The sequence below is a fragment of the Oikopleura dioica genome, chromosome 2, assembly GCF_907165135.1.
Source record: "Oikopleura dioica chromosome 2, OKI2018_I68_1.0, whole genome shotgun sequence".
NCBI classification, from domain to species: domain Eukaryota; kingdom Metazoa; phylum Chordata; class Appendicularia; order Copelata; family Oikopleuridae; genus Oikopleura; species Oikopleura dioica.
In genome coordinates, this window is record NC_137292.1 from 4,024,895 (window position 1) to 4,046,814 (window position 21,920).

Sequence of the window (21,920 nt, forward strand, 5' to 3'; positions counted from 1 at the left end):
AAGATTTTCATGTATTTTCGTGATTTATTATTTTTGATGAAGAAAAACGGCAAGATTACAAATTTTGAATCGAAAAAGAAGTGAAGATTTGATAGCTTTTTAGGCAGTTAAATAAGAAGAAACATCGACATAATTTTTCAATGAAGTGAAAATCCTTCGTCGATTACAGGTGCGGTCCCTGTAGTAGACCCGTCCGCAAAGTGGATTTTCTGATGAGGTTTTGGTCGGAACAAGTACTCGTGATATTTTTCCTCGGCTGTCTGTGGCTGTGGTCTTAAAATTCAAAATTACAGTAGCTGTCTAAATCAATCGGAAAAGAAAAAATCATGCTTGTAAGAGAGGCTCTGTAACAAAAGCTTTTAAGAGCTTCTGTATCGATTGTGGACAGTCCATTATGCTTAAAATAATAAAGAGCTTTTCCTTGCGTAAACTAAGACTGGAGAAATTATATTAATTAATCACGAGCAGGAAAGACGTTTCGCATATCGAAATGTAAGAGAGTCAGAGTGATCGTTATTTTTCAAGATTTTCGAAGGACTTTTCTGATCGTTTCAGAAAAAAGAGGCGCTGTTCATTTGGATTTATCACCTAACTGTAAAATCAAAACTCGCTGTTTTTTTAACAAGGCTTAAGGATATAGCCTGTAAAATTCAACTTTCGTAGCGGCTAAACGCGAGGTCGGATCTTTTCATTTCAAGTACAATCCTACCTAAAAATGGACGGAGAATTCAATTTGAGTACTTTTTTAAAAATTTTTACTTGAATTTTTCTCTCTAGAGCGATTTGAAATCTTACGATCGCGATTCCTCAAAAATTTTTCACTAAATCGGTCGAGTTTTTTCGATAGATAGGTTCTTTAGACCTTTATCTACAAAATTGACGGTTTAGTTTTCTCTAAGTCCGAAAGAAACCGATTTTACAGCCATTTCCATGAGGCTAACTCAGCGAGCAGAAGCTATGAAAAGCGCTGCGCTCGGTGCTCGCTCTCTCGCCTCCTCTTTTCCGGGAGAGCGTGCGTGTTTTTGCGAGCGCTCTGATTGGCTACACGCGATAAAGCGCGCAGGGAAGAAAAGCAAGAGCAAGAAAGAGGAGAATACTAGAATGAAAATTTGACCGAGTTTGAGAATTTTTTTCCCTCAATTTTCTAGCTTAGCATCATGAAAACAGAGAACACGGTTCAGTTTTAGCAAATTAGTGGAAAAATTTTGAGAAATCGCGATCGTAAGATTTCAAGTCGCTCTAGAGAGAAAAATTTAGGTGAAAATTTTAAAAAATATACCACAATTGAGTTTTTCGTGCATTTTTAGGTAGGATTGCTTTTGAAATGAAAAAGATCCGACCTCGCGTTTAGCCGCTACGAAAGTTGAATTTTACAGGCTATATCCTTAAAAAGGATTTACACTCTTTCTAGATATATTTCAGAAAAAAAAAGAGCAAAAGAATTATTTGAAAATGATTTGCTGAAGCCACGCCGAATTTTGGCTAAAGAGTGATATTGAGAATTTATGAAGAAAAATGAAGAGGACTTTAATAAAATTATTGGACTCGTGATAGTCTTCCTTGTTTTATTCTTGGTTGGATTTGTTGCGATCAGGAATGCATTGAAATTCAAAAATGAAGACAGTATTGACATTGTATACTGTATTGTTGAACATTTTTTCAACGCAAAAAAGTATAGTTCAATTTATTCTGCCTATCTGCTTGATTGGATGTCCAGCTCTTATTTATTACTTAAAATCACGCGAATAAATGAAAAATGACATGCTTACTTGATGACTGTTATTTGAGGTCTGTAGTTTGACGACTGTGGATCGCCAGATAGTTCGGCAGAGTGCAGGTAGATAGGTTGATGTGATGATTTTGTGATGACGCGAATGATAGCTGAAATTGGATTAACTTTCAAAAGAAAAATAAAAACCATAAAAGATACAAAAATAATTTTTTATAACTATTTTTTAATAATAATTTAATTGAGATTAACACTTGAAACCCAACAAAGATTCTAGATTATTCAATAGATAACGTTAAAAAGGTGGCCTATTTCAAACTCAACTTACGCTTTTGCTCAGGAGCATGGAGAATCTTCTGCCCATTCTGTTTTGTATGATATTGACTCTGATGAAGCATCAATTCTTTTTCACTTCTGAAAAGCCCGAGACAGGTGCTGCAAGAAATTAAATCATCAGACGCTCTCGTAAAAACGGCTGGGTCGACAGGAGCTGGAGGTTCAGCAACACTCTTTTCATGCACATTCTTTTCGTGCTCCTTGACTTGAGCATGGCTTCGAAATTTCTTGTTGCAAAGTTTGCACTAGAAAAAGTTTTCGGCTAAAAACGAAAGGGGGCTTTACCTGGGGGACATTTCGCTGAGGTCTTTTCACTGGTTTCGGATGTTCGTCGACCTCTTCTTCAGAGCCAGAATTCTCGTGACTCTGGTTCGTTTCGTTGTCTTCTTTTTTCGGATCATCAGAGCTCGACTTTGAACACTTTTCCATCTTGAAACGTATTTTTGGCACGACTTCTGAATCTCGAATTCCCTCCCTGAAACAGACGATTTTCTATTCGATATTCAGAGCGACTTACTCTTGACTATCAGAACTCATGATCGGATCGATCTCGACATGATGAATAGCGATTCCATGGACGATGCTCTGTCCAAACTCCTGAAATGTCCGGCCGCAAAGTGGACACGTAAAAGGCTTCTCTCCTTTGTGGGTGTCTTGATGTTTGGCGAGCTCCTTAGTCGTTTGAAAAATTTCGCCGCAGAAGACGCACTCGAAATCGTCCATTGGAATCATTTTCTTTGAATCCACTTCTTTCATTTGTTTCCGAGAGCACATCAATGGTGAAATATCCTTAAAAATAAAAAAAATTCCGACCCTAGAAACCGATTTCTACACGAGAACGATCTTAAGGATCTCCCGTTGCTATTTATTTGAGACCGCGATCATTCAAGAAAATTGTATTGGCGAAGTCTACCCTCGAATTTTTTGATGTTAGGCAAAACAAAAAAGTAGCGGTTCAATAAAAAAATGAATTATGTTTCTACTAAAAATCCGCTCTTTCAAGCAAGAAAAAGTTCAGAAGAACTTACTTTTCCATGAATTGAGCTTCCATGATTGACGAGATTATTCATCGACTTTCCCGTGACGCCACATTCCGGACAATACAGCGGTCTCTTCTTACAGTGACGATAATAAATATGCCGCGCCAAATTGGGCTTTGTCGTCAACTTGAAGCTGCAGATTTCGCAGCTGTACAGACTTTTCTCCATTTCGAAAAATACAAGAATTTATTTTATTTTTTTCTGGGACTCTCTCTTTTCATTTCTTTTTTTTTTCTCTGTCGCGATCGATCGCTGGTCGAGAAAAAAAAGGGATCCGGCGATCGGCGGCAATCGATTCGCGCTCTCAAGCTCAAGGGAATTTGAATTTGATGAAGTTGCGGTCGAAATGAATCAACCCGTTATGAGTCAACAATGTAACTACTACGCTGAGCAATTTGAAAATTACACACTCCTCAGAATAAAAAAAATAAATGAGCATCCACAATTGAGGATTTTCTTGAGAATCTTGAGAATCATTTTTAAAAAAGCTATAAAATTACTATAAATATTTCTTGGCGAATTAGAAGATAAACCCGTTAATGAATGGTAACTCTCGCTTTTTATTTTTTTCTGAAAGAAAAGTTGATAGAGTTGATTCGATTGATTATGTTAACCAAGAGTTGTTTCAACAAAAAACATGCCCTCAGCGCCCTTGTCAATTAGCCACAACGTTTTTATGATCGTGTTTAATCATCACAAACTTTTCTCTTACGATGCTCCGCTAATCCTTACAAATCATAACTGATATCTCGCCAAATATGCATGAATTTCTCTTCTGTCTGAATCGAACTCCTGCTTGAACAACGGTTTTTTTATCTGATGTGGACTGGTTTATTTCCCTAATCAAAGAATAACCGGACAGTTGTATTTAATGCTTGTTTTAACAGTTCACTTGAGGACGCTCCAGCTGTGATCAGGCAACTGTGACTTTCCCCTCCAATCGCCATTCTGCCAGCGCTAGTCTAGCCTGATGTTTTTCAACGCTCCCGAAAAGCTCATCTCAAAAACTGACTCGTTTAGCGAAATGAGCCCGGGGCGAATCAGAGGCGCGTTCCTATCTCGGGCACGTCTGTCTCACGAGCCTCAAGTTCCCCTTTAAAAAGGAACCTTTCTAGCCCTTGACGAGGAAGCTTCGGACGCATCTGATTCGTTAGGCGGCGCTGGCTGAGGAGCTCTTGGCTGGGGTAATTTTGATGGAACGTGCGTCGGTCCTCGTGAAGAGGTCTAAATGGATCTTGAATTATTCCACAATCAGGGGGGAGCTACTAAAATTGGGTGCGTTCTAGAATAGGGAAAGGCGAGATAGAAGATAAGACAGAGTTGTGACAGCTTAGTTGTCGTTGTTGTTGACCCAGAAGGCGTCTCCTCGGGAAAGACCGTTGTGGATGTCGTTAGCGGTATTGGTCCATCGACTGACTTCGTTGACGTCACCAGCGTATGGCATGTTCTGGGCACGGGTGTAGCCAACGCACTTCTCATTGGTACCAGAGTTGCAGGCAAGGACGATGCTTTGGACCTCTGAAAGAAAAAGGATTAAAATTTGGAGAAGTGATTATCTCCCACTGAGGGGCTAGACTCGCGAATTTTGATGTTAAAACCCAAGAATTCTCGTAACTTACGGGCAGCTGAGAAGAAAACGTTGGGGAACGGAGATTCGAATCCAGTGGGAGCTGTCTTGTCAACAGTGTGACTGTAGGCATACTGAAGCTGAGCCCAGATTTCTTGGATGGTACCGTACTGACGGAGATGGAATTCGTCGTATGTTTTCATCACATTTTTGATGGTCAAGACCTTGCCACAAGTGATGGCAGAGTTGGAGCAGAACTTCGCGCAGTAATGGTTAGCTGTGCCCGAAGGTCCGTAGACGTTATTGCAGGCATCGGTAATAGTAGCCTCGAGTCGACCTGAGTGATCGTAAGATCCGTCAGTTCCAGTCACGTGGTTCTCATCGATGATGATGCTGTGGACGTGCTTTGAGCAATCAGCGCTCAAGTCAGAAGAAGCACCTGCTCGGAGAGCGTGGCAGCTGTCCATAGCGGAAACGTGATGAGGGAAGGTGATGGTGATGGTGTCGACAGCGTACCAGAAGTAGGAGTCGGCCTTGTTCGCCTCGGTAGTGCGCTTGGCTTCCTGGAAACCGTGGCCGAACTCGTGGAGGGTTCGGACATTGAATCGGAAGTCGGCACCGAGCTGGTTGTGAGGGAAGGAGGAGATAGCAACACCGGCAGCAGCAGCTCCAGCAGCAGCAAAAGCGGGAGCAGATGAGCCCGCAACGAGTTTCCAACTGTCACTCGTTGTTGTCAAAGTCCATGTTCCCTTGGAATTGACGTATTGTGCAGAAATGTCGTAGGTGGAGGCGAATGGGTCATGCGTGTAGGCACCTTCGGCTGCGATAGCGGTGTCAGCGTAGGTCGAGACGAAGTTCAAGTAGCCAAGACCTTCGTAGACGGGATTCGCCATGACGATTCGGAAGCCGTTGACGGCGTTGTTTTCTTTGGCGTAGATGTGAGCGTTGAAAACGTGGACCCAGTGAACCTTAGCGCCTTTGCTGCTGCTGTCGGTCCAGGCAAGGTTGTGCTGAACGGAGTAGGTCGCAGCTGAGTAGCTGAAGTCCTTGACTTCCCAGAGGCAGCCAGAGTGACGGAGGGAGTATCTCCAGTCATCGGCCATGAAGCCGTGGTAGGTATTAGCAACCTGTGGACCAGTTGGACCTCGATTCGCTGATGCACTGGCAACGTGGTGACCGTAGTGGTACTTGGCGTCGGGGTTGTTGTTCTGGTAGCCCCACTTGTGTGGCTCGACAGCGTCGACGGAGTGACCGGCATCGCTGATGTCGATGTGGTTATCATCCTCGATGAATCCATAATGACCGGAAACAGCTGACTGATCGGAACCGTATTCCTGTTTGGAGGAATCGAATTTCGATCCAGCGGAGAACTCGTTTTCATAACCATACTGGTGGTGGTTGCCTGCATCGCCGATGATGTCTCCTCCGGGTGTGGCGAACTTGTTGTCGTGGTTCATGTCTCGCATGGAGTTGGAGTTCCAGCAGGACAATGCGTACGCATCAACACCACTTCTGCCATAATAGCCGGCGTCGTAGCCTTGATTTTGGCTGTAGCCACTGTCGTAGCCGGTGTTGAAGTTGTAGGTAGGAGCGTTGTAGGTGTAGCTGTCGCTCTTCTCTGCAGCTTCGTTGTAGTCGTAGGTATAGTCAGCTGTGTCACCGGACTGGCCAAGGGCAACGCCCAGCAAGCCTGCACTTATCTTCATCCCAGCGAAGCCTGAATAAAATTTATCAAAAAATCTCTTTTGAAAAATAACGAACCTTTTTCTTTATCAGAAAATCGCCTTCGAAACAGGGAGCTCGCCTGGCGATTTAAGGACCACCGCACAAATATATTGCGCCGCGAAATGCACTGGCAACGTCAACAATTATAATTACTCGGGTTTTTAGAAAATCATTTGTTTGGAAAAGAAAAGCGACCGGCGTTTTTAACATCATAATCAAACTTTATTTTTCAGTTTCGATTTTATTTATTCCAGCAAGGCAGTTTTGATCTGAATTGATAAAAGCATTGAAGCCTGATTGTTGGTTATCATCGAATAATATCTTATAAATTCGATGAACTGAAGAAAAACCTCAATTTCTCGAGTTTGAAGCTCTTTCCAAGTCCCTTTTTCACTAAGGTTTTGTTTAAAAATATGTTTTTTTTTCATGACAAACCTTATTTTCTCAAGTAAATCGGCAAAGTCTCGATAAGAAAATCTCTTGAGAAGCTTTTCCGAGAACATGGCCACCTGATTGATATGAAAACATGTCAGCACATCAAATTTTTCTTTACAATTTTCAATAGAAGCTCCTTTTTCAGCCAGTTTTTCCACAGAAAGAAACTTTTGCAAGTTTGAAGGAGAGTCGATATTGTCAGAAATATTCTTCAAATTTGAATAGAGCAAAAAGTCGAAAGTTTTTTGATCAGCAAAAGCAACAACTGGCTCGACATAAGTGTCAATTCCGACATATCCGACTTCCCCGCTCACTTTTTGGAAGTATTTCGGAAAATTCGCGAGGAAATTCGCGGATATGAGGTTTATCAAAAAACTCAGCGCAATTTTCATCTCTATCTTTTTTTTTCTTTTGACTTCCGCTTCGCCAAAAAACTCAAGTTTTAAGCAAAAAAATAAGTTATTAATAATAATTGATGATTTCATCTAGACCCAGAAAACCTCTCAAACAACATAACAAACGATGCAAGCTCGTTTTTATTATCACCAAGAAACAACGAACTCACAACAAATGTTATGCTTCCGTCTAATTCGGGCTCTTTTCTTGTTTCGGTTTTAGACTTATTTTGGTATTTATCCTCTCAACACATTTTTTCAAACGGATCAGACTATTGGAACGCTCTAGCGCTACCTTCATGATAAAGTACAACTCTCAATCAAATTGTTCACTTCAATTTTTGAAAAAGAGAGAAAAAGAGACTTTTCTTCAATTTTCTTCTTTTTTAAAATTTTGTGTTTTTTTGTCTTGAGCTCGAAAAAATCTGAAAAATGAAACTTTTTCAATTGCTCTGTTCTTCTTTTTTGACTGTCAATGCACAAGGGGAAAGCACAGCTCTGTACTACAAGGATGTAATTTCACAAGATCTCGATAATTTTATTCTGCTTTGGGAGGATAAAAAATTTGGCGGGAGAAGCTATCCAAAGAACCATCATTTTCATGGAAAAATCAGGCAAGGATACATTTTCTTCGATAGAAAAGGTCTAATTTCAGCTCATTTCATGACTTTTGTAGTCATTTTTGACCAAAAAAATACCCAAAAATTTTTTTGGTCAAATTTGGCCATTTTTGATGCTTTCTTTTTGTATCATTTTTAATAGAAAAGACAATCGAATGCGAAACCGAGTTTCCGAACTCAAAAAGCGAATGGACCGATTCTACAACCCCACATCTTGCCAGAAGCCGTGGAAAAACCAGCCTGCGAAAATTATGGAACAGTGGTTTTCCATCATGGACAACCATCCCTGCAGAGTGGCACAAAATATCGCTGAAGGGATTAATACTTGGCTTCATAACTTTGGCTGCACAGGTTGGTCTTTTTCATCAATGATAATGGCGATTGCGCACAGCCAAATTTTTTTTCTGAAAATTTTGTAAATAAAAATTCAAGATGCGATCATTGAAAACGTCGAGATCTTCTTCGACACCGAAAACATGACCTCCCGAAGAAAGAATCGAATCATCGGCCGTCGAGTTCAGAGCATAATCGACAACAACTATCTCATTTCCCGAGCTCCATGCAAGAGGCGATGGTACGAGCCCGAAACGACAACTTCTGGTGCAACCACTTCGACAGAATACCAGACGACGACGCAGACGACAACGACGACTACAAGTTGGCAATCAACGAGTCAATGGTGGACGACAATTTGGTCCTCGAGTACTGCTAGTACACCTTGGTAGATTTTAACCAACAGAAGCTTTTTTATATTCCTTGTGCAATTGATACATTTGCTAGCTGTACATTTCGCTTTTTCTATTTCAATAAATCATTGATCCCCCTTTTAAATTGCTGCATTTTTGGTAGTTTTTGATAATGAAAAGTTAGTCAGATTCTGAATTTATTTGCGCCCTGCATCAAAAAAACCAAGGCCAATATTTACTCTTCTGAGCGCTTGCTCTCTGAAAAATCATCTGACAAAACGCAAATTTTCAGAAGAGAGAGAAGCAACGAAAAAAAATGTTTCGTTTTTACGTTACATTTTGCGAGAGACTCTTTCTGCTCTCGGTTCAGTGCTTTATCTTGCTCATTTTTACATGTTTCCTTTTTGAGTTTTTCAAAAATGAGCAGATTTTGACCGGAGATGCGAAGGTTTTGAAGAGCACTGGGTTCAATATTGCGCTTTTGTCGTTTTTGATGAGTAGTTATATTCATTTGGGGAAGGCGATGTCGATTTTCAAGGTGCTTTTTACTGATTTTGAAGAAGGTAATACGGACTGGTTTCATAGTACTGATTGATAATTATTTTCACCGAGATTCGTAAATTAAAATGCCTATTTTCAAAACTCGATACCTTTTTATGGTGTTTTTTTTGCATTTTTAGAGCTGACGAATCTCAGAAGAATATTCGCAAGACGGTGTCTTATCATTTGTTCAATCTCAAAAACTGTCGTTATTCTTCTTATTCTATCTGGTATCTGCATAAAGGAAGAAGAAGAGAAGGGGTTCGAAATTTTCGGAACTCACTTTGATATGGATGACCCATTCATTATTGATGAAAATTCAGATTCGGACGAGCAAAGTATTCCAGAGCTCTTTGCAGGTAAAGCTTTCGTGATTAATTTATTTCGTGATATTTATTTTTGCAGCGATTTTGACGATGATTGTTCTTTTCCTGTCAACAATACTGTCGACTAAAATTGTTATTTTCAATCTATCAAAGGCTGCTTTCGGGGACATTCAAGCGCTGGAAAATGAGCTCAATGTTATTCTTTCAGGAATGATTCGATTTCTATTCAAGGAGATCATAGAGCGGACATCATAAAAATTTATTTTAAGGACCCCCCCATCAAGATGCAAAAAGTCAAAATTTTCAAAATTTTTTTGCTTTTTTGGGTTGTTTAGACCACGAGGAACAACTTTTATACAGAAAATTTTTTTGATCTTATAGAAAATTTTGGCAGAAATTGACTTCAAAAATTGAAAATTAACATTTTACATTTGATAAAAATCTTTAGTTCGCTATTTTTTAATGGTTATTAAGGGTATACCAACCATAAAAACTATTTCTATCATAAACACTAGTAAAAAAACGCAATTCAGGGCAATTTAGGCAATAATTACTGAAAATTTAAATCTGGAAATTCGTCTAAGATTCGACTTATAAAATTTTAAAGGGGCTGTTCTCCTTAAGTTCGTAGACAAAAAACTCTCAAAAAGCAAACGGTCGTAGCTTAGGGCCTTAACTTTACCATGAAAAAAAATTAAGGGTATACCCCAACGAAAACCCCCAAAAAAACGTTCACTAAGCAACTTTACCTTTAACGGCCTGTAAAACCTTAAATTTGGCATCGAGAGATCATCTTAAGGGGAACGGTTGCAGAAGAGGGTTCGATCTAAAGGATGCAATTAAAATTAAGGGTCTAGCTAAGATAGTTTTGGAGAAAAACTTTCACTAAGATGCCCTATTTTCGCGATTCTTGATGGGGGGGTCCTTAAGATAAAACAACTCTTTAATTTTTAGTTGAAGTTTTGATAAACTAAACTTATCTTATCACCAACACTTTGCACCAATACTTACTGTAATGAATGATGCTAGTTCTTAATTGAAACTCAATCATCTTCAAAGATCTTGAAAACGTAATTCCTGAAGTCAACGATGAACCGCCAAAATACGACGAACTTGCTCGAGCAGAAACTCCCCCACCTGAGTATTCTTCAATCAATCCTACCAGTAATGCCAGTACCTCTTTGCCATGAATTTATTTATTTTCAAAAACATATGTACAAATAAAGTAAGATAAAAATATACACATTTGTCGATTTTCAAAAGACTTTCTTCGTTCTTCTTTTCTTTTAAAAATCATAAAAAAATACTTACATATCTACAATGACGGGCAAATCCCTTCTTTTCCTGAAGGAACCCGTAAGACCCGAGGGAACCGAGTCTCTCCGGCGGCGGCGGAAAACCACAAAGGCTTTTTTGTGGTGAAATTTCGCGTGAAAAATGAATGAAAAATGAGATTTTAAGGACAACGATCATTAAATTATTGGATAATTGAGTCTTTGATTTCCAAATTTCGACCAATTCCTATTCCGCATATCAAAAGACCGAGACAAAGAAGTCCGCCACTCAAACTCACCATTTTCAGAACAGCAATTTTTCTTTCAGGACTTGTTGGTAGCTTTCTGAAGCTCAAAAAGTCTTTTCTTTTGAAGAAAAATTTGTAAACAAAATTGAACTGTCCTTGTGATTTTCGACTTCGTTAATGACAATTGGCCCTAGTGATAAAACTTGGTTGTCATCGTTGATTGCAGCTCGCCGTTTTCTTCGATTTTGAGACTCAAGACAGCTCTATAAAGTGATAGAAATCGATCAGAATCTTCCTTTTCTTACCTTTATACAGTTTTCAAAGCAAATAGAAATGTCGCAAAAGAGATAGACCCTCTGATATCCGGCAAAACCAAAAACTTCCGAGGTAAATCGCGCTTGCGAGCTCTCCCCGTTTTCCATAATTTTGACGACTTCGTTGTCAGCACATCCATCTTGAATGAGATCGAATTGAATCGGATCTTGCGACGAGTTGGTCGGACTCGCCCAGCAATTGTTAATTTTTAATTTTCTTAGTTTGGCTTATTCCATTTTTCCTACATCAATAAAAAACACTATCTCTCAGATAACAATCGACTTTTTCAGCCATGCCTGTAATTGTCTCCTTCTTCTGCGTCGACAAGGAACACGCCTACATTGAGAATCTCGTTTGTATTTACAGTCACTTCGGATGGAAGGGGATTTGTAAAGGTTCCGTCTTGATACAATACCATAGCTTCAATTTTAGTCAAAAAAACTGCTCATTTTTCTCTGAGTGCGAAAATATTGTAAGTTTTGTTGACTTTCCTGTTCGAAAAACACCCTCGCCGGATATTGAGGGAAACTGAATCATGCTGAAAAGAAAAATTAACATTTAACCATAAATTCAGTTTATTACAGATTTTTAATGATTTTTAATTTTTTTGGTAATTGATTGCTAATTATCAAGTTTAGTAACATCTCCCACATTAACAAAAATAATACATTACATGCAATAACGCTCATGCAAATCTTACTTGATAGTCTGATTGCTGAAATAAAAGAAAAATAAATGAAGATAGAATGAAACAGCCTACCTTGCGGATTGATCCTCAACATCAAAATTGAATCCCGTCCTTAGATTCGTGTTATAAGAGCACTCGATTGGAAACACATAATTCTTCCCAGAATACATCACAATTCTTTTGGGATCTTGCTCCATCAAGTTCACTTTGAGAAGATTTGAATACGTCACGTGAGTATCATTCGTCTGAAAATAAATTGATAAGGCCCTCCTTTCGATAATTCCGATGGCGATTAAATCTCCGCTTTTTTGATAGTTGCAATTTTGGAAAATTTCCGGAAAGCGGGCAGCCCTTGTCGGAAAATGTCTTTCCCGTTAGAGCGCGGTGAGCGAGCTGTCTCTGGGTTGGGACTCGTGTCTGTGGCGGTTTCACGCTCCAGATCGGGAACATTTTATGGAACGACCGCCGCGTCTTGACAGATTTTTGTCCAGCCTGTGCAATTTCAGTTTTGCATTTGAGACACCGTACAACTTCGATTTAAACTGTCTCGAATGATTTGTCTGTTTGAATTTTTTCAAAAAACCATAAAATTTTTTTCGATTTTTCGATTTGGAGAAAATTTCTAGATCTGATTTTCGAAGACCCTTATCTAACCCCGAACGCGTTCCGTGTATCAGTAGTTATGACTACTAACTTATAAGATATAGAATTAATATGACGCGCTTTTTTTAAGGTGGTGGAAGATTTCTAGCCCACTTCCGCCATACCGACCCTGGAACACCATACCTTTTCTGAATCAGCAGAAAATTTTACACACTTTGACCCATTAAAATTCTAGAAATCTCCACTTCCGGTCGATTCTAGAGCCGGAAGTAGGTGCAATTTATTGATAAGGCAAGCAAATGACCTATCAAATTGAAGCTTAGATAATTTGAGGTCATATGAAAGACAAATTAGATCGAACCGCGGTTGAACCGACCGGTTAAACCGACCGGCAAAACTTGGAAAAAGGCATAAATTTCTGATTTTTCTTTCAGTTTTTAGCCTTCGATTTGACCGTGGCCGGGATTGATTCTTCTCTCAGATGATAGGAAATCTTCTGAGAATCAATTTGATAGGGCACAAGTGGGCCAAACTCAAAAATTTCGTCAACTTCCGGCTCTAGAATCGACCGGAAGTGAAGATTTCTAGAATTTTAATGGGTCAAAATTCTTGAAATTTTCTGCTGATTCAGAAAAGGTATGGTGTTCCAGGGTCGGTATGGCGGAAGTGGGCTAGAAAACTTCCACCACCTTAAAAAAAGCGCGTCTATACACTATCAAACACCAATAAACAATTAACAAGGGCCCTCTCACCTGTCTGTTGAAGCCACAACTGCCCAAACTGGCCCTGTAAAAATTGTGCGTTGACGATTCCCAGCTCTGGCAATAGCTTGATTCCCAAAAGCCATCAATCCTAATCCTCAAGTCGCTGAAATCTTCAAGCAGCAAATTTCGATCCACAGAAATGTCAATTTTGTCCACGCTGCAATCAACAACGAGAGGTTGTGCTTTTTCTCCTAAATTTCATGAATCATGAGTCAGAAAAGTTCGAAGAAAAGATGGAAGTTGGCCCTCCCTGTACGTGAAAAGAGGCAATTACAGTTGATTGAACGTTGCGCAAAAAATGAGCGAGGCGATGGGAGATAAGATCCGCTGCTCTAAGACAAAGGGATGAAAAAGAATAAAACCGTTGGCGCTGGGATTTCCGCCTACTTCAAAAAAGTCTTAAAAGTTTTAAAAGTTGCCATGTTTCAAAAAAATATCCCGCTTGGAAAAAGAAGAGATATAATATCTCAGATATTACAGAATCAGCGATTGGAAAAAGTGGATACGTCAAGACAATAAAATAAATTTCCGGAGCGGTCGAAATGGAGAGTAACCAAGAACCGCAAGGAATAACACACATGAATTTGAACAGAAAATACTATCCTCGAAAAGCTACGGAAACTGCCTTCTATTGGCAACAAAGAAAATAGGGAATAAGAGCTAATTTTTGGACTGAACCAAAAAATAGAGGTGCATTTTTGAATAGCCAATAAGATTGTTGTATTTGATCTACCGGCCAATCAAAGCCCAGATCCTGAAAATCAAAACCATTTTTTCTCGTAAATGAAAAAAATAGAATAAAAAAAATTTTTTTATTCAAAATTTTTATGTTATTTCCTCGATTCTTAATCGTGATCATTACGATTAAAATATAGTACTTTCGATAATATTGACAAATTTCTTCTGAATGAATCATTTAATTGTCCAAAATTCTTACCAAAGAACTCTTTCTCATTAACTCTCTGCCCAAAGAGCGGAACTCCAAGAAATGCCGAGAATTTCATCCCTCCAAGAATCGTTAATTTCTTCAAATCCTTTTCATCAAACTGAGATATTTCTTATTTTCTTCTTTTTATCTCTCTTGATAAAACTCGATTTATTTCAAACTCGATTTCGTTTTTCTGATATATCGATAACTTATATCAGAGAGAAATTTTTATGTCCGATTTTTTATGTCGCAAAAACGCGAAAAAATCAAAGCGCACTTCAGTGAGTGAGTGAAATTGCGCCACCTCGCGAGAATCGCGCGGCGCTCCTTTTTTCGCTATTTTTCGGAGTTCAATTCAAATTCGCCGGTTTTTCGCTTTTGAAACCGGCAACGGGTAATTGAAGATAAGTGAGGGAGAAATTGCTCGTTCACTTTCTCTCTGTAATAGTTTTGTTCAATTGAGCAACTGAAATAATGGACTGATAAATTGGAACTGAACATTTAATGCTCACATTTATTTGGTTTTGACGAAAGGGACGATTTTCAAGGATAATAATTTTAAAACATATGATCTTGGATATCGAAGAATTTACGGACAAGCATCTTTTGTTCTGCTTCTGGCAGCATCCAGAACTCGTCTTCAAGAGTTCTTTTTTCTTCGGCGGTTATCTGAAATAAGTTTGAAAATATCTATTCGAGATACATACAGTAACTCATTGTAAAAAGTAGTTCTCAAGCAGTTCATTAGATTCTATAGCGGGAAAATGAACTAATGGGTCAGTTTTAGCGTAGCCAAATGATGGGGTCCTTGGGTGAGATCGCTGGTTTTGATTTGCTGAGGTAAAAAGTACTCACTTCTTATTGGCTGATTGGACCCCTCAGCCCCAAACTAAGGGTAACGCTCACAAGTCCTAACCCTAACCCTACGTTAGTCCTTTTAGGGTTAGAAATTGTCCTTCGCTATTAGTTAACTGTACCTTATGAGAAGAAACGACGGCAGAAAACATGACTGTGAATAAAAATTTTCTCAAAATATTCATCTTTGCAAGTAAAATTTTTTCTTTTTCGCTTTGTAAAGAATGAGGTCGCGATCTCCGTTTTATAATCGCAGAAGAGAATGAATAATTCTGATGAAGATCAACGCCTAGAAATTAATTTTTCAGAAACCAGTTACAAGTTTTGCTGTAAAAAAGCGAGTACTTTTAAGAAAACGTGTGAAAAGACCGCAATTGTGGCTCATTTTGGATGGCAATGTCGGTCAGACAGATCAATGCGGTTTTAACAGCTCATCTTGCATAAGAAAAACACATATTTGACTCCAAAAAAGCTTCCTTTGGTACAGTAAATTGTCAAATCCACGTGAGCTAAGCTTTTGGCGAAAAATCTAAAATCGTTTCTACCCCCTTTCCTCATCTCGAAGACACGAAAAAGGCGGCTGACACGAGGTCTCTACAAAATTTTTATTCAGATGTTTGGCGCATTGGGATTAAGGTGATGACATGCGAGAACATGACAGCTTCCGGTAAACGAAAAGCTTTGATTTTTCAGTCGGCAAAAAGCGGTGATAAAAATTTTCTTTTTCGTCAAGGTGGGGCGAGTTTGCCCCAGTTTTTAAAGAAAATAGCAACGTGATACCCTTATTTTTTTGAAAAATAAACTTGCCTTTGATATTTTGATTTTTATTTAAATAAATATTTCACAGCAGCTAAAAATCATGAAATATTCTAAATGGCAGCTCAAATCATCATTATCAAAATATACAGATAAAAACTAGAATTCAACTCCTTCGTCCTCAGCTTCAACATCGACTTTTTTGACGGAAGCGGCGGAAGACAAGGAGGAAGTCTCAACCGTCGGTTGAGAATCACTGCTCTTGTTTCGGAAGGAATCAGGATTGGCGTAGAATTCTTCGGCTTCTTCGATTGTTGTCAGCATTGGGACGCCAAGGGTTTCAGGGAGGAAGAAGACTGAATTTTTTATCATAATAGGGTAGAAGTAAACCACTGGTTTTGTTTTTTCTCGTATAAATTAATCAATATTTATGTGCAAAAATATATAAAATTTTACTAAAAAAGAGAGCATTTGTGGTTTTTTCAACCAAAGAAAATCCGGTTGTAAATATTCAACTCTAGAAAAAATAAATGATCACCTGTGATAACTTGCACAATCCCAAGTGCTCCGAAAATAACAAACGGGAGCCAACTCGTCGTCTTTCCAAGTCCATTAATAATCGGCGCTAATATGCCTCCAATTCTTCCTCCCGCAGAGCTCAGCCCCACTCCAACTCCTCTAACCGGCGTTGGGTACATTTCCGAAGCGTGGACGTAGACGATTCCAAAAGTGCCGGCGACGCCAAATTTTCCAACGACGGCGCAGATCATTTTGGCCGTCGACAGGCCGTCGTTATCGGGATCATCGATGAGGAGGAAGTCGAAAACGGCGGTCAAAAGGCAACCTAGATTGATTTTCTTATATTTCAAAAAATCGAGAAGCCGCTTGCGGCTTCGAGCTAATACCGAATAACTTATTCGGAATAAGCCGCGCTTCGCGCGGCTTGATTCTTTTTTTCTCGAAGCCGCAAGCGGCTTCTCGGTTTTTGTCTATAATATCAGGGTATGAATTTTTAATGTGAGCCCCTTTATTTATTACTTGATAACCTTATATAGGCAATCAATTAAAAATTGAGAAAGAAGAGTGTTTCAAAAATAAAGGTTGGATTTATTTCAAAATAATATCTTACCGACTGATCCAAGCAACATTGTCCAAACAGTTCCATATTTTCTTCCTATTTTGGGGTGATCGATAAACAGCGGGAGTAGAATGTAGCAAAGAACCTCAACTGCTCCGTTGATAAAGTTTGTCATCAGGAGGGAGCCACCGAGATCGCCAGCGCCAAGGCTTAATCTTTTCAAACGTTTTTCAAATGTGATTGTTGCGGTTTTAGATGCTTTATCAAAAAGGGGGCAGCTAGAACTGAAGGTTCAATCATTTCATTTAATAAACGCTTTCCCATAATACACCAGCGTCGTAGCAAACCACTGGTACATTTCCACAATCGTCACGACTCTCATTTTCGGTGGTTTGAAGAGATCTATTTGCGTGTAGACTTTTCCATCGCCACTTTTTGCTGCAGTTTTACAGAAGCTTCTAGTTCGTCTAAGAAATCTTCGGTGCAGTTGTCGACTTTCAGGCATTTGGCGATTTTCGCTGTCTCGGATCTAGAAGATGGAAAAGGGGTAGAAAAAGGGGTTGGTTACCTTGCTTGATCAAATTTTCTTGAAGAAAAGAGCCATGCGATAGAAGTAGGGAGATAGAGATAAATTGGAATGTAGAGAAGTGGAGCAATGAGAATGACGATCATTTGATCCTGCCAATCTGCCAGCAAATAACCAATCAAGGAGAGCAACATGTATCCAACGGAAAAGATTCCCTGAACAGTTTTAGGGGTGCTTCTTTCTATTGAAAAGAGTACCTGGGTCAAACTGCCAAACCAAGTCCTGTATTTCGGCCCAACAATTTCCATCGTGAAAACAAACGAAGCCGTCCCAGCTGAAATCGCGAAGAACCCGCTGAGGAATCGCAGCGCTGCATAAGTCCACATTCCATTTTCATGGTATGGGATCAGCACCAGCGGCAAGCTTACAGCGCTTATGCCCATCATCGCGATCAGAGCTGCGAGTCTTCTTCCGATCTTGTCCATCAACGGTCCGAAAATGAAGACGCCAAAGAAGAGGCCACTCATGAAGATTGCTGAGATCGCGGAGTCGAGTTCCTTGTTTTCGCAAACGAGCTCGTACTCGGTGGAAACGGTTCGGGTGAATGTTGAGTTGTCGAAAATATAACCGGCATCGCAGCTTTCTGTTTTCAGATTTGGTTTTTCATCTTTGAAACAACTAAAAAAGGGCTCTTTCTTAATCTCTTCATTTGAGGACCATAATAACTGACAAATAAAAAAAAAAGTTAAAATTTCTTAGGAAAATCCGAATGAAAAAATAGAAGTAAATATTTCATTAAATATATGTTCGATAATGTTATTAAAAGAAGAGAAGCCCGAAACTGTAATACTTGACAAAGTCATCAGTAAGATCTTGACAGATTGAGTCAACATTAGCATACTGCATACAGCTATCTTCTGGCGTAAATTCGAGACCTTTTTCGTAGTCAATTACATCAGGAAAAAGTTCATCCGCCGGCGCCCGACATCGATAATCCGGAATTGCCTGCAAGATGACTGATCCAACCTGGACCATTCCAGCGACAATCCAACAATAGTTCACCAGGAGAAACCAGGCGATTTGCTTGCCTGAGACTTGGGGGAGACGAAGAAAGACGTAGTCGAAACCAAGGTCGTCTCGCTCGAGTTTGACATTTTCCAAGCCATTTTCTGAATATGATTTCAAGAAATAAAGCTACGTTTGGTTAGAAGAAGGAGCCATAAAGATAATTTCTGACTGGTCTTTCTATATTAAAACGAAGAGAGATGTCGGAAATATTTACCAAGGTCAAGAAAAGTGTTCATTGCGTTCACTGATTTAAATATAAAAATGCTTACTTACTGTTTAGACTGATAGAATCATCTTTTATAGTTATAAATATAATAATAAATATTTTATCAATATTTAATTTATAATTATAAATGAATATTTAGATATCTAACTACCTTTTCTGCCATCCTCTTCTGGGTCAATTTTAGACGATCCTCTGCCCCTCATTCTCGATCAATCAAAAATATATTCTCTATCTTCTGCCCTCTCTCTCTAATAAAACATCAACTTATTGTATCTCACAAGAGTCGATCAATTTGCTCTTACAACTCCGCGGTTCCGAAATCAAATATCCGAGTAAATGCTCCTGAGATGCTCGAACTTTACCCGCTCGTCCCTGAGACAGCGGCAGAGGTCAGTCGTATTTGGTTAGAGCAATTAGAGAACTCATGGTAGTTTTCCATTTTCTGGTTTAATTCTGGGACCATGCTGTTGTGTGTATTTACTGACAGCCCGGGAGACTCTTGAGGTCGAGTCCCAAATTTAATTTGCTGAGAAAGGCCTTTGAAAAACTCAAGTGTTTCTTTCAAATCTAAATTTTTCAGGGCAAAATTACCTGCGAATTTGAGAGGTACAGTTTCGCTCATTTCATCGTCTTTTCTCTCTGTCTTCTTCAATTTTTTCTATTTTGTTTTCCAAATATAGCTTTTTTCTCTTTATGGAAGATAATGAAAGTATTATATTTTTATATCCCAACATACTGCCCAAGGGTTTATTTGAAATTTGTTTGTTGATGCAAATGTCTGAAAAGTGCACTTGGAACTCATGATATCACTAGACAGACTTGATGATGCTCAACAATGCTCTTGTCAATCTCTCTTTCTCAATTGCGTTTCAGTCAGACAGCCGTTACAGTCTGTCCTAAGGTCAGTGTCTCTTTTTGATTTTGAGCGTTCTCTTCCTTGATTTCGAGAGTGATTTTTTCCATTTCCTGATTTTTTTCGTTCGAGAACTTTGTTTCGAATTTCCGAAAAGACCTCTTTTAAACTCAAAATTTTATATTGAAAAAATACAATACATTTACTGTCAGTTAAATCGAGTTGTCAGATTACCCCGCCCAGATTTGAAATCATGCTTGTTCTGTTTTTTTCAATGCTAAAAGAAATTTTTATTGAAGTTTAAGAACCAAAGACATTTTTCTGAAAACAAGCAGCTTCTCCTGGTGGAGTAACGATCACATTTCCAGGGGGTGAGAATCGAGCGCAGACGTAGATCTTTCCAGACTAGAAGAAAAAAAAAAGAAATAAAATCCTCCATGATGAGTTTTTGTCGTACCTTTCCCTGGGATGCAGAGATGCCGAAATTTTCAGAATCAGCCCAGACGAGTTGAGTGAAATTTCCAGATCCAGGTTGCCAGCCGGGAGTGTTGAAGTTGTACTTTTCTTTGCCGCCGTACCAGGCATCTACTGCGCCGGAGAGGGAGAAATTCGGGCCACTAGAAATTTATTTATTATTTTTATAAAAAAATTTTTTTCTTTGACAGTGTCAAATTGACACGGAATGTCCGAAATGAAAAGTGTGATGATATACAACATATTATATGTTACATATATCAAACTTAAGCAAAATTGTTTTAAAATTAGATAAATTTTCACTTGAAAACATCAATATGGTTTTTGAAACCTGTATGTAAAAAGACATTCTCCTTGATCCTCGGCATTTCCACTTTCTGCTTTTTCATTTTTCGCCATTTTCTTGGCCCATTTTTCCGCATCTTCGACCAAGTTCTTGTCCAGCTTCAAAGGGTTGACTTTGTGGTTGCCTCGAATTCGGTTTATTTGCTCCAGCACTTCTTTTTGCTCATCTTTTCCTTGAAAGAAAAAATTAAAAAATGGCTAGAGAGGCGGATAGATCTTACCGGGTGTCTTGAACTTTTTCGGTTGGTTGCTTTCTTTTACGATTTTCAGAGTTTTCATTGCTTTCTCGAGCGATTTGTCAGCCTTCTTGACATTTTGCTTGAAGCACTCTTCCTCGCCAGGTGGAGTCATGATCAAATTTCCCGGAGGCGAGAATCTGGCGACGACATAAGTCCATCCAGTGGAAGATTTCGCTTGAGCGATACCGAATTTCTTCGTTTCCCGCCACACGATTTGAGTAAAATGGCCCGTATTCCCTTAAAAAGCGTCTTACAGTCACGTTTATTCGATTTGCACAGTCGTCAAATCTGTCAATTTCTATAGTAAATCTCAGTTCTTTCAATATTTGCTTTCCGGGCGACGTGCACTTGGCAAATTTGCGATTTAAGCTTATCGAATTCGATTCAGGAAATATTTGCACGATGATTTTTGTACCTGAGAACTTATTTTTCTTGAACGAGTAATCTTTTTCTTCGCCATACCATCGGTCGATCGCCTTGACGATTTCTTGCTCGCCGGTGTGGCCGCTCAGGTTTTCGCCCTAGAAACGATAAAAAATAAGGGTATCCCTAGGATATCTTAGTTAGGTCGAAAATCCTATTTCGGCTGATCCCAAGTTAGGCCTCTTCCGGAATATCCCGAGAAATCCTACCTGATTTTCTCGATCTTCTCGTGGACTATGCTCAAGTCGATCTTTAGCCGCAAGTTGAGCCGCCCACTTAGCCGCGTCCTTGCAGAGATTTTCATCAAGCTCAAGTTCATCAGCTTGATGAACTTGTCGGTAGAGGTTCACCCGCTGGAGACATTCTAGAGAAAATATAAAATCACTTCAATTAAAACAAATCATGCATAATAGCCGCGCGCGGCTCTTTTTTCTCATTTTTCACTGAAAAAACTTACCTTGGGCTTCAACAAGATTCATTACTTTTTCTTTTTTTTCTCCTCTTTCCGGAATTTGAAAACTGGTGTTTCGTCTTTGATTCTTCTTATTCGCCGTGAGGTACGACAAATATATTGCGGATTAAATATTTGCTGCCGACGTAGATCTTTCTTTCTGACGAAAGAATTTTTTTATGAAAAGCGTCGAGCTCAAATGCTGATTCTACTCACAAAAGCACGGGAAACGAGCTTCCGCGGCGGTTTCAGAAGACTAGCTGCGCAATAGACTGAATCAATTGACAATTGTTGATCGAAGGAGTTTTCAAGTTCATGAATGAAATCAAGGAAGAAAAAAAAATTTAAACTGGAAATTCTTGAAGAAAAAAAAAGGTTAAATCTTGAACAAAATCGAATCAACTTCC

General features: G+C 39.1%; 7 protein-coding genes and 1 long non-coding RNA gene across 8 annotated transcripts; 2 read left to right on the plus strand and 6 right to left on the minus strand.

Annotated features, from left to right (window-relative positions):
• Positions 1-24: 24 nt before the first annotated feature.
• LOC145700023 (uncharacterized) lies at positions 25-3,406 on the minus strand. Its single transcript, XM_081777289.1, has 6 exons — positions 3,094-3,406; positions 2,583-2,854; positions 2,351-2,540; positions 2,058-2,310; positions 1,770-1,881; positions 25-273 (listed from the first exon to the last, which is right to left on the minus strand). The coding sequence occupies exons 1-6, from the start codon at positions 3,271-3,273 to the stop codon at positions 138-140; spliced, it is 1,143 nt and encodes a 380-aa protein (XP_081633415.1). The 5' UTR covers positions 3,274-3,406; the 3' UTR covers positions 25-137.
• A 506-nt stretch (positions 3,407-3,912) lies between these two features.
• On the minus strand, positions 3,913-6,505 carry LOC145696585 (uncharacterized). Its single transcript, XM_081773649.1, has 3 exons — positions 6,434-6,505; positions 4,725-6,389; positions 3,913-4,623 (listed from the first exon to the last, which is right to left on the minus strand). The coding sequence occupies exons 2-3, from the start codon at positions 6,376-6,378 to the stop codon at positions 4,436-4,438; spliced, it is 1,842 nt and encodes a 613-aa protein (XP_081629775.1). The 5' UTR covers positions 6,379-6,389; positions 6,434-6,505; the 3' UTR covers positions 3,913-4,435.
• Positions 6,506-7,577: 1,072 nt separating this feature from the next.
• On the plus strand, positions 7,578-8,664 carry LOC145698795 (uncharacterized). The gene is made up of 3 exons (XM_081776017.1): positions 7,578-7,841; positions 7,990-8,198; positions 8,280-8,664. The coding sequence occupies exons 1-3, from the start codon at positions 7,660-7,662 to the stop codon at positions 8,570-8,572; spliced, it is 684 nt and encodes a 227-aa protein (XP_081632143.1). The 5' UTR covers positions 7,578-7,659; the 3' UTR covers positions 8,573-8,664.
• A 156-nt stretch (positions 8,665-8,820) lies between these two features.
• LOC145699612 (uncharacterized) lies at positions 8,821-9,640 on the plus strand. The gene is made up of 3 exons (XR_014134049.1): positions 8,821-9,096; positions 9,214-9,432; positions 9,479-9,640. It is a non-coding gene; the product is annotated as an uncharacterized LOC145699612 (long non-coding RNA).
• Positions 9,641-11,668: 2,028 nt separating this feature from the next.
• LOC145697733 (uncharacterized) lies at positions 11,669-14,437 on the minus strand. Its single transcript, XM_081774946.1, has 4 exons — positions 14,229-14,437; positions 13,280-13,482; positions 11,997-12,169; positions 11,669-11,774 (listed from the first exon to the last, which is right to left on the minus strand). The coding sequence occupies exons 1-4, from the start codon at positions 14,293-14,295 to the stop codon at positions 11,669-11,671; spliced, it is 549 nt and encodes a 182-aa protein (XP_081631072.1). The 5' UTR covers positions 14,296-14,437.
• Positions 14,438-15,898: 1,461 nt separating this feature from the next.
• On the minus strand, positions 15,899-18,094 carry LOC145697734 (organic cation transporter protein-like). Its single transcript, XM_081774947.1, has 6 exons — positions 17,692-18,094; positions 17,482-17,649; positions 17,229-17,437; positions 16,960-17,123; positions 16,369-16,674; positions 15,899-16,186 (listed from the first exon to the last, which is right to left on the minus strand). Exons 1-6 carry the CDS (start codon positions 17,959-17,961, stop codon positions 15,990-15,992), a joined length of 1,314 nt encoding a protein of 437 aa, XP_081631073.1. The 5' UTR covers positions 17,962-18,094; the 3' UTR covers positions 15,899-15,989.
• Positions 18,095-18,253: 159 nt separating this feature from the next.
• LOC145697735 (uncharacterized) lies at positions 18,254-19,451 on the minus strand. Its single transcript, XM_081774948.1, has 2 exons — positions 19,320-19,451; positions 18,254-18,603 (listed from the first exon to the last, which is right to left on the minus strand). Exons 1-2 carry the CDS (start codon positions 19,348-19,350, stop codon positions 18,254-18,256), a joined length of 381 nt encoding a protein of 126 aa, XP_081631074.1. The 5' UTR covers positions 19,351-19,451.
• Positions 19,452-19,852: 401 nt separating this feature from the next.
• Positions 19,853-21,676, minus strand: LOC145696776 (uncharacterized). Its single transcript, XM_081773864.1, has 7 exons — positions 21,520-21,676; positions 21,272-21,426; positions 21,055-21,160; positions 20,622-20,876; positions 20,387-20,573; positions 20,039-20,198; positions 19,853-19,986 (listed from the first exon to the last, which is right to left on the minus strand). Exons 1-7 carry the CDS (start codon positions 21,539-21,541, stop codon positions 19,882-19,884), a joined length of 990 nt encoding a protein of 329 aa, XP_081629990.1. The 5' UTR covers positions 21,542-21,676; the 3' UTR covers positions 19,853-19,881.
• Positions 21,677-21,920: the final 244 nt, after the last annotated feature.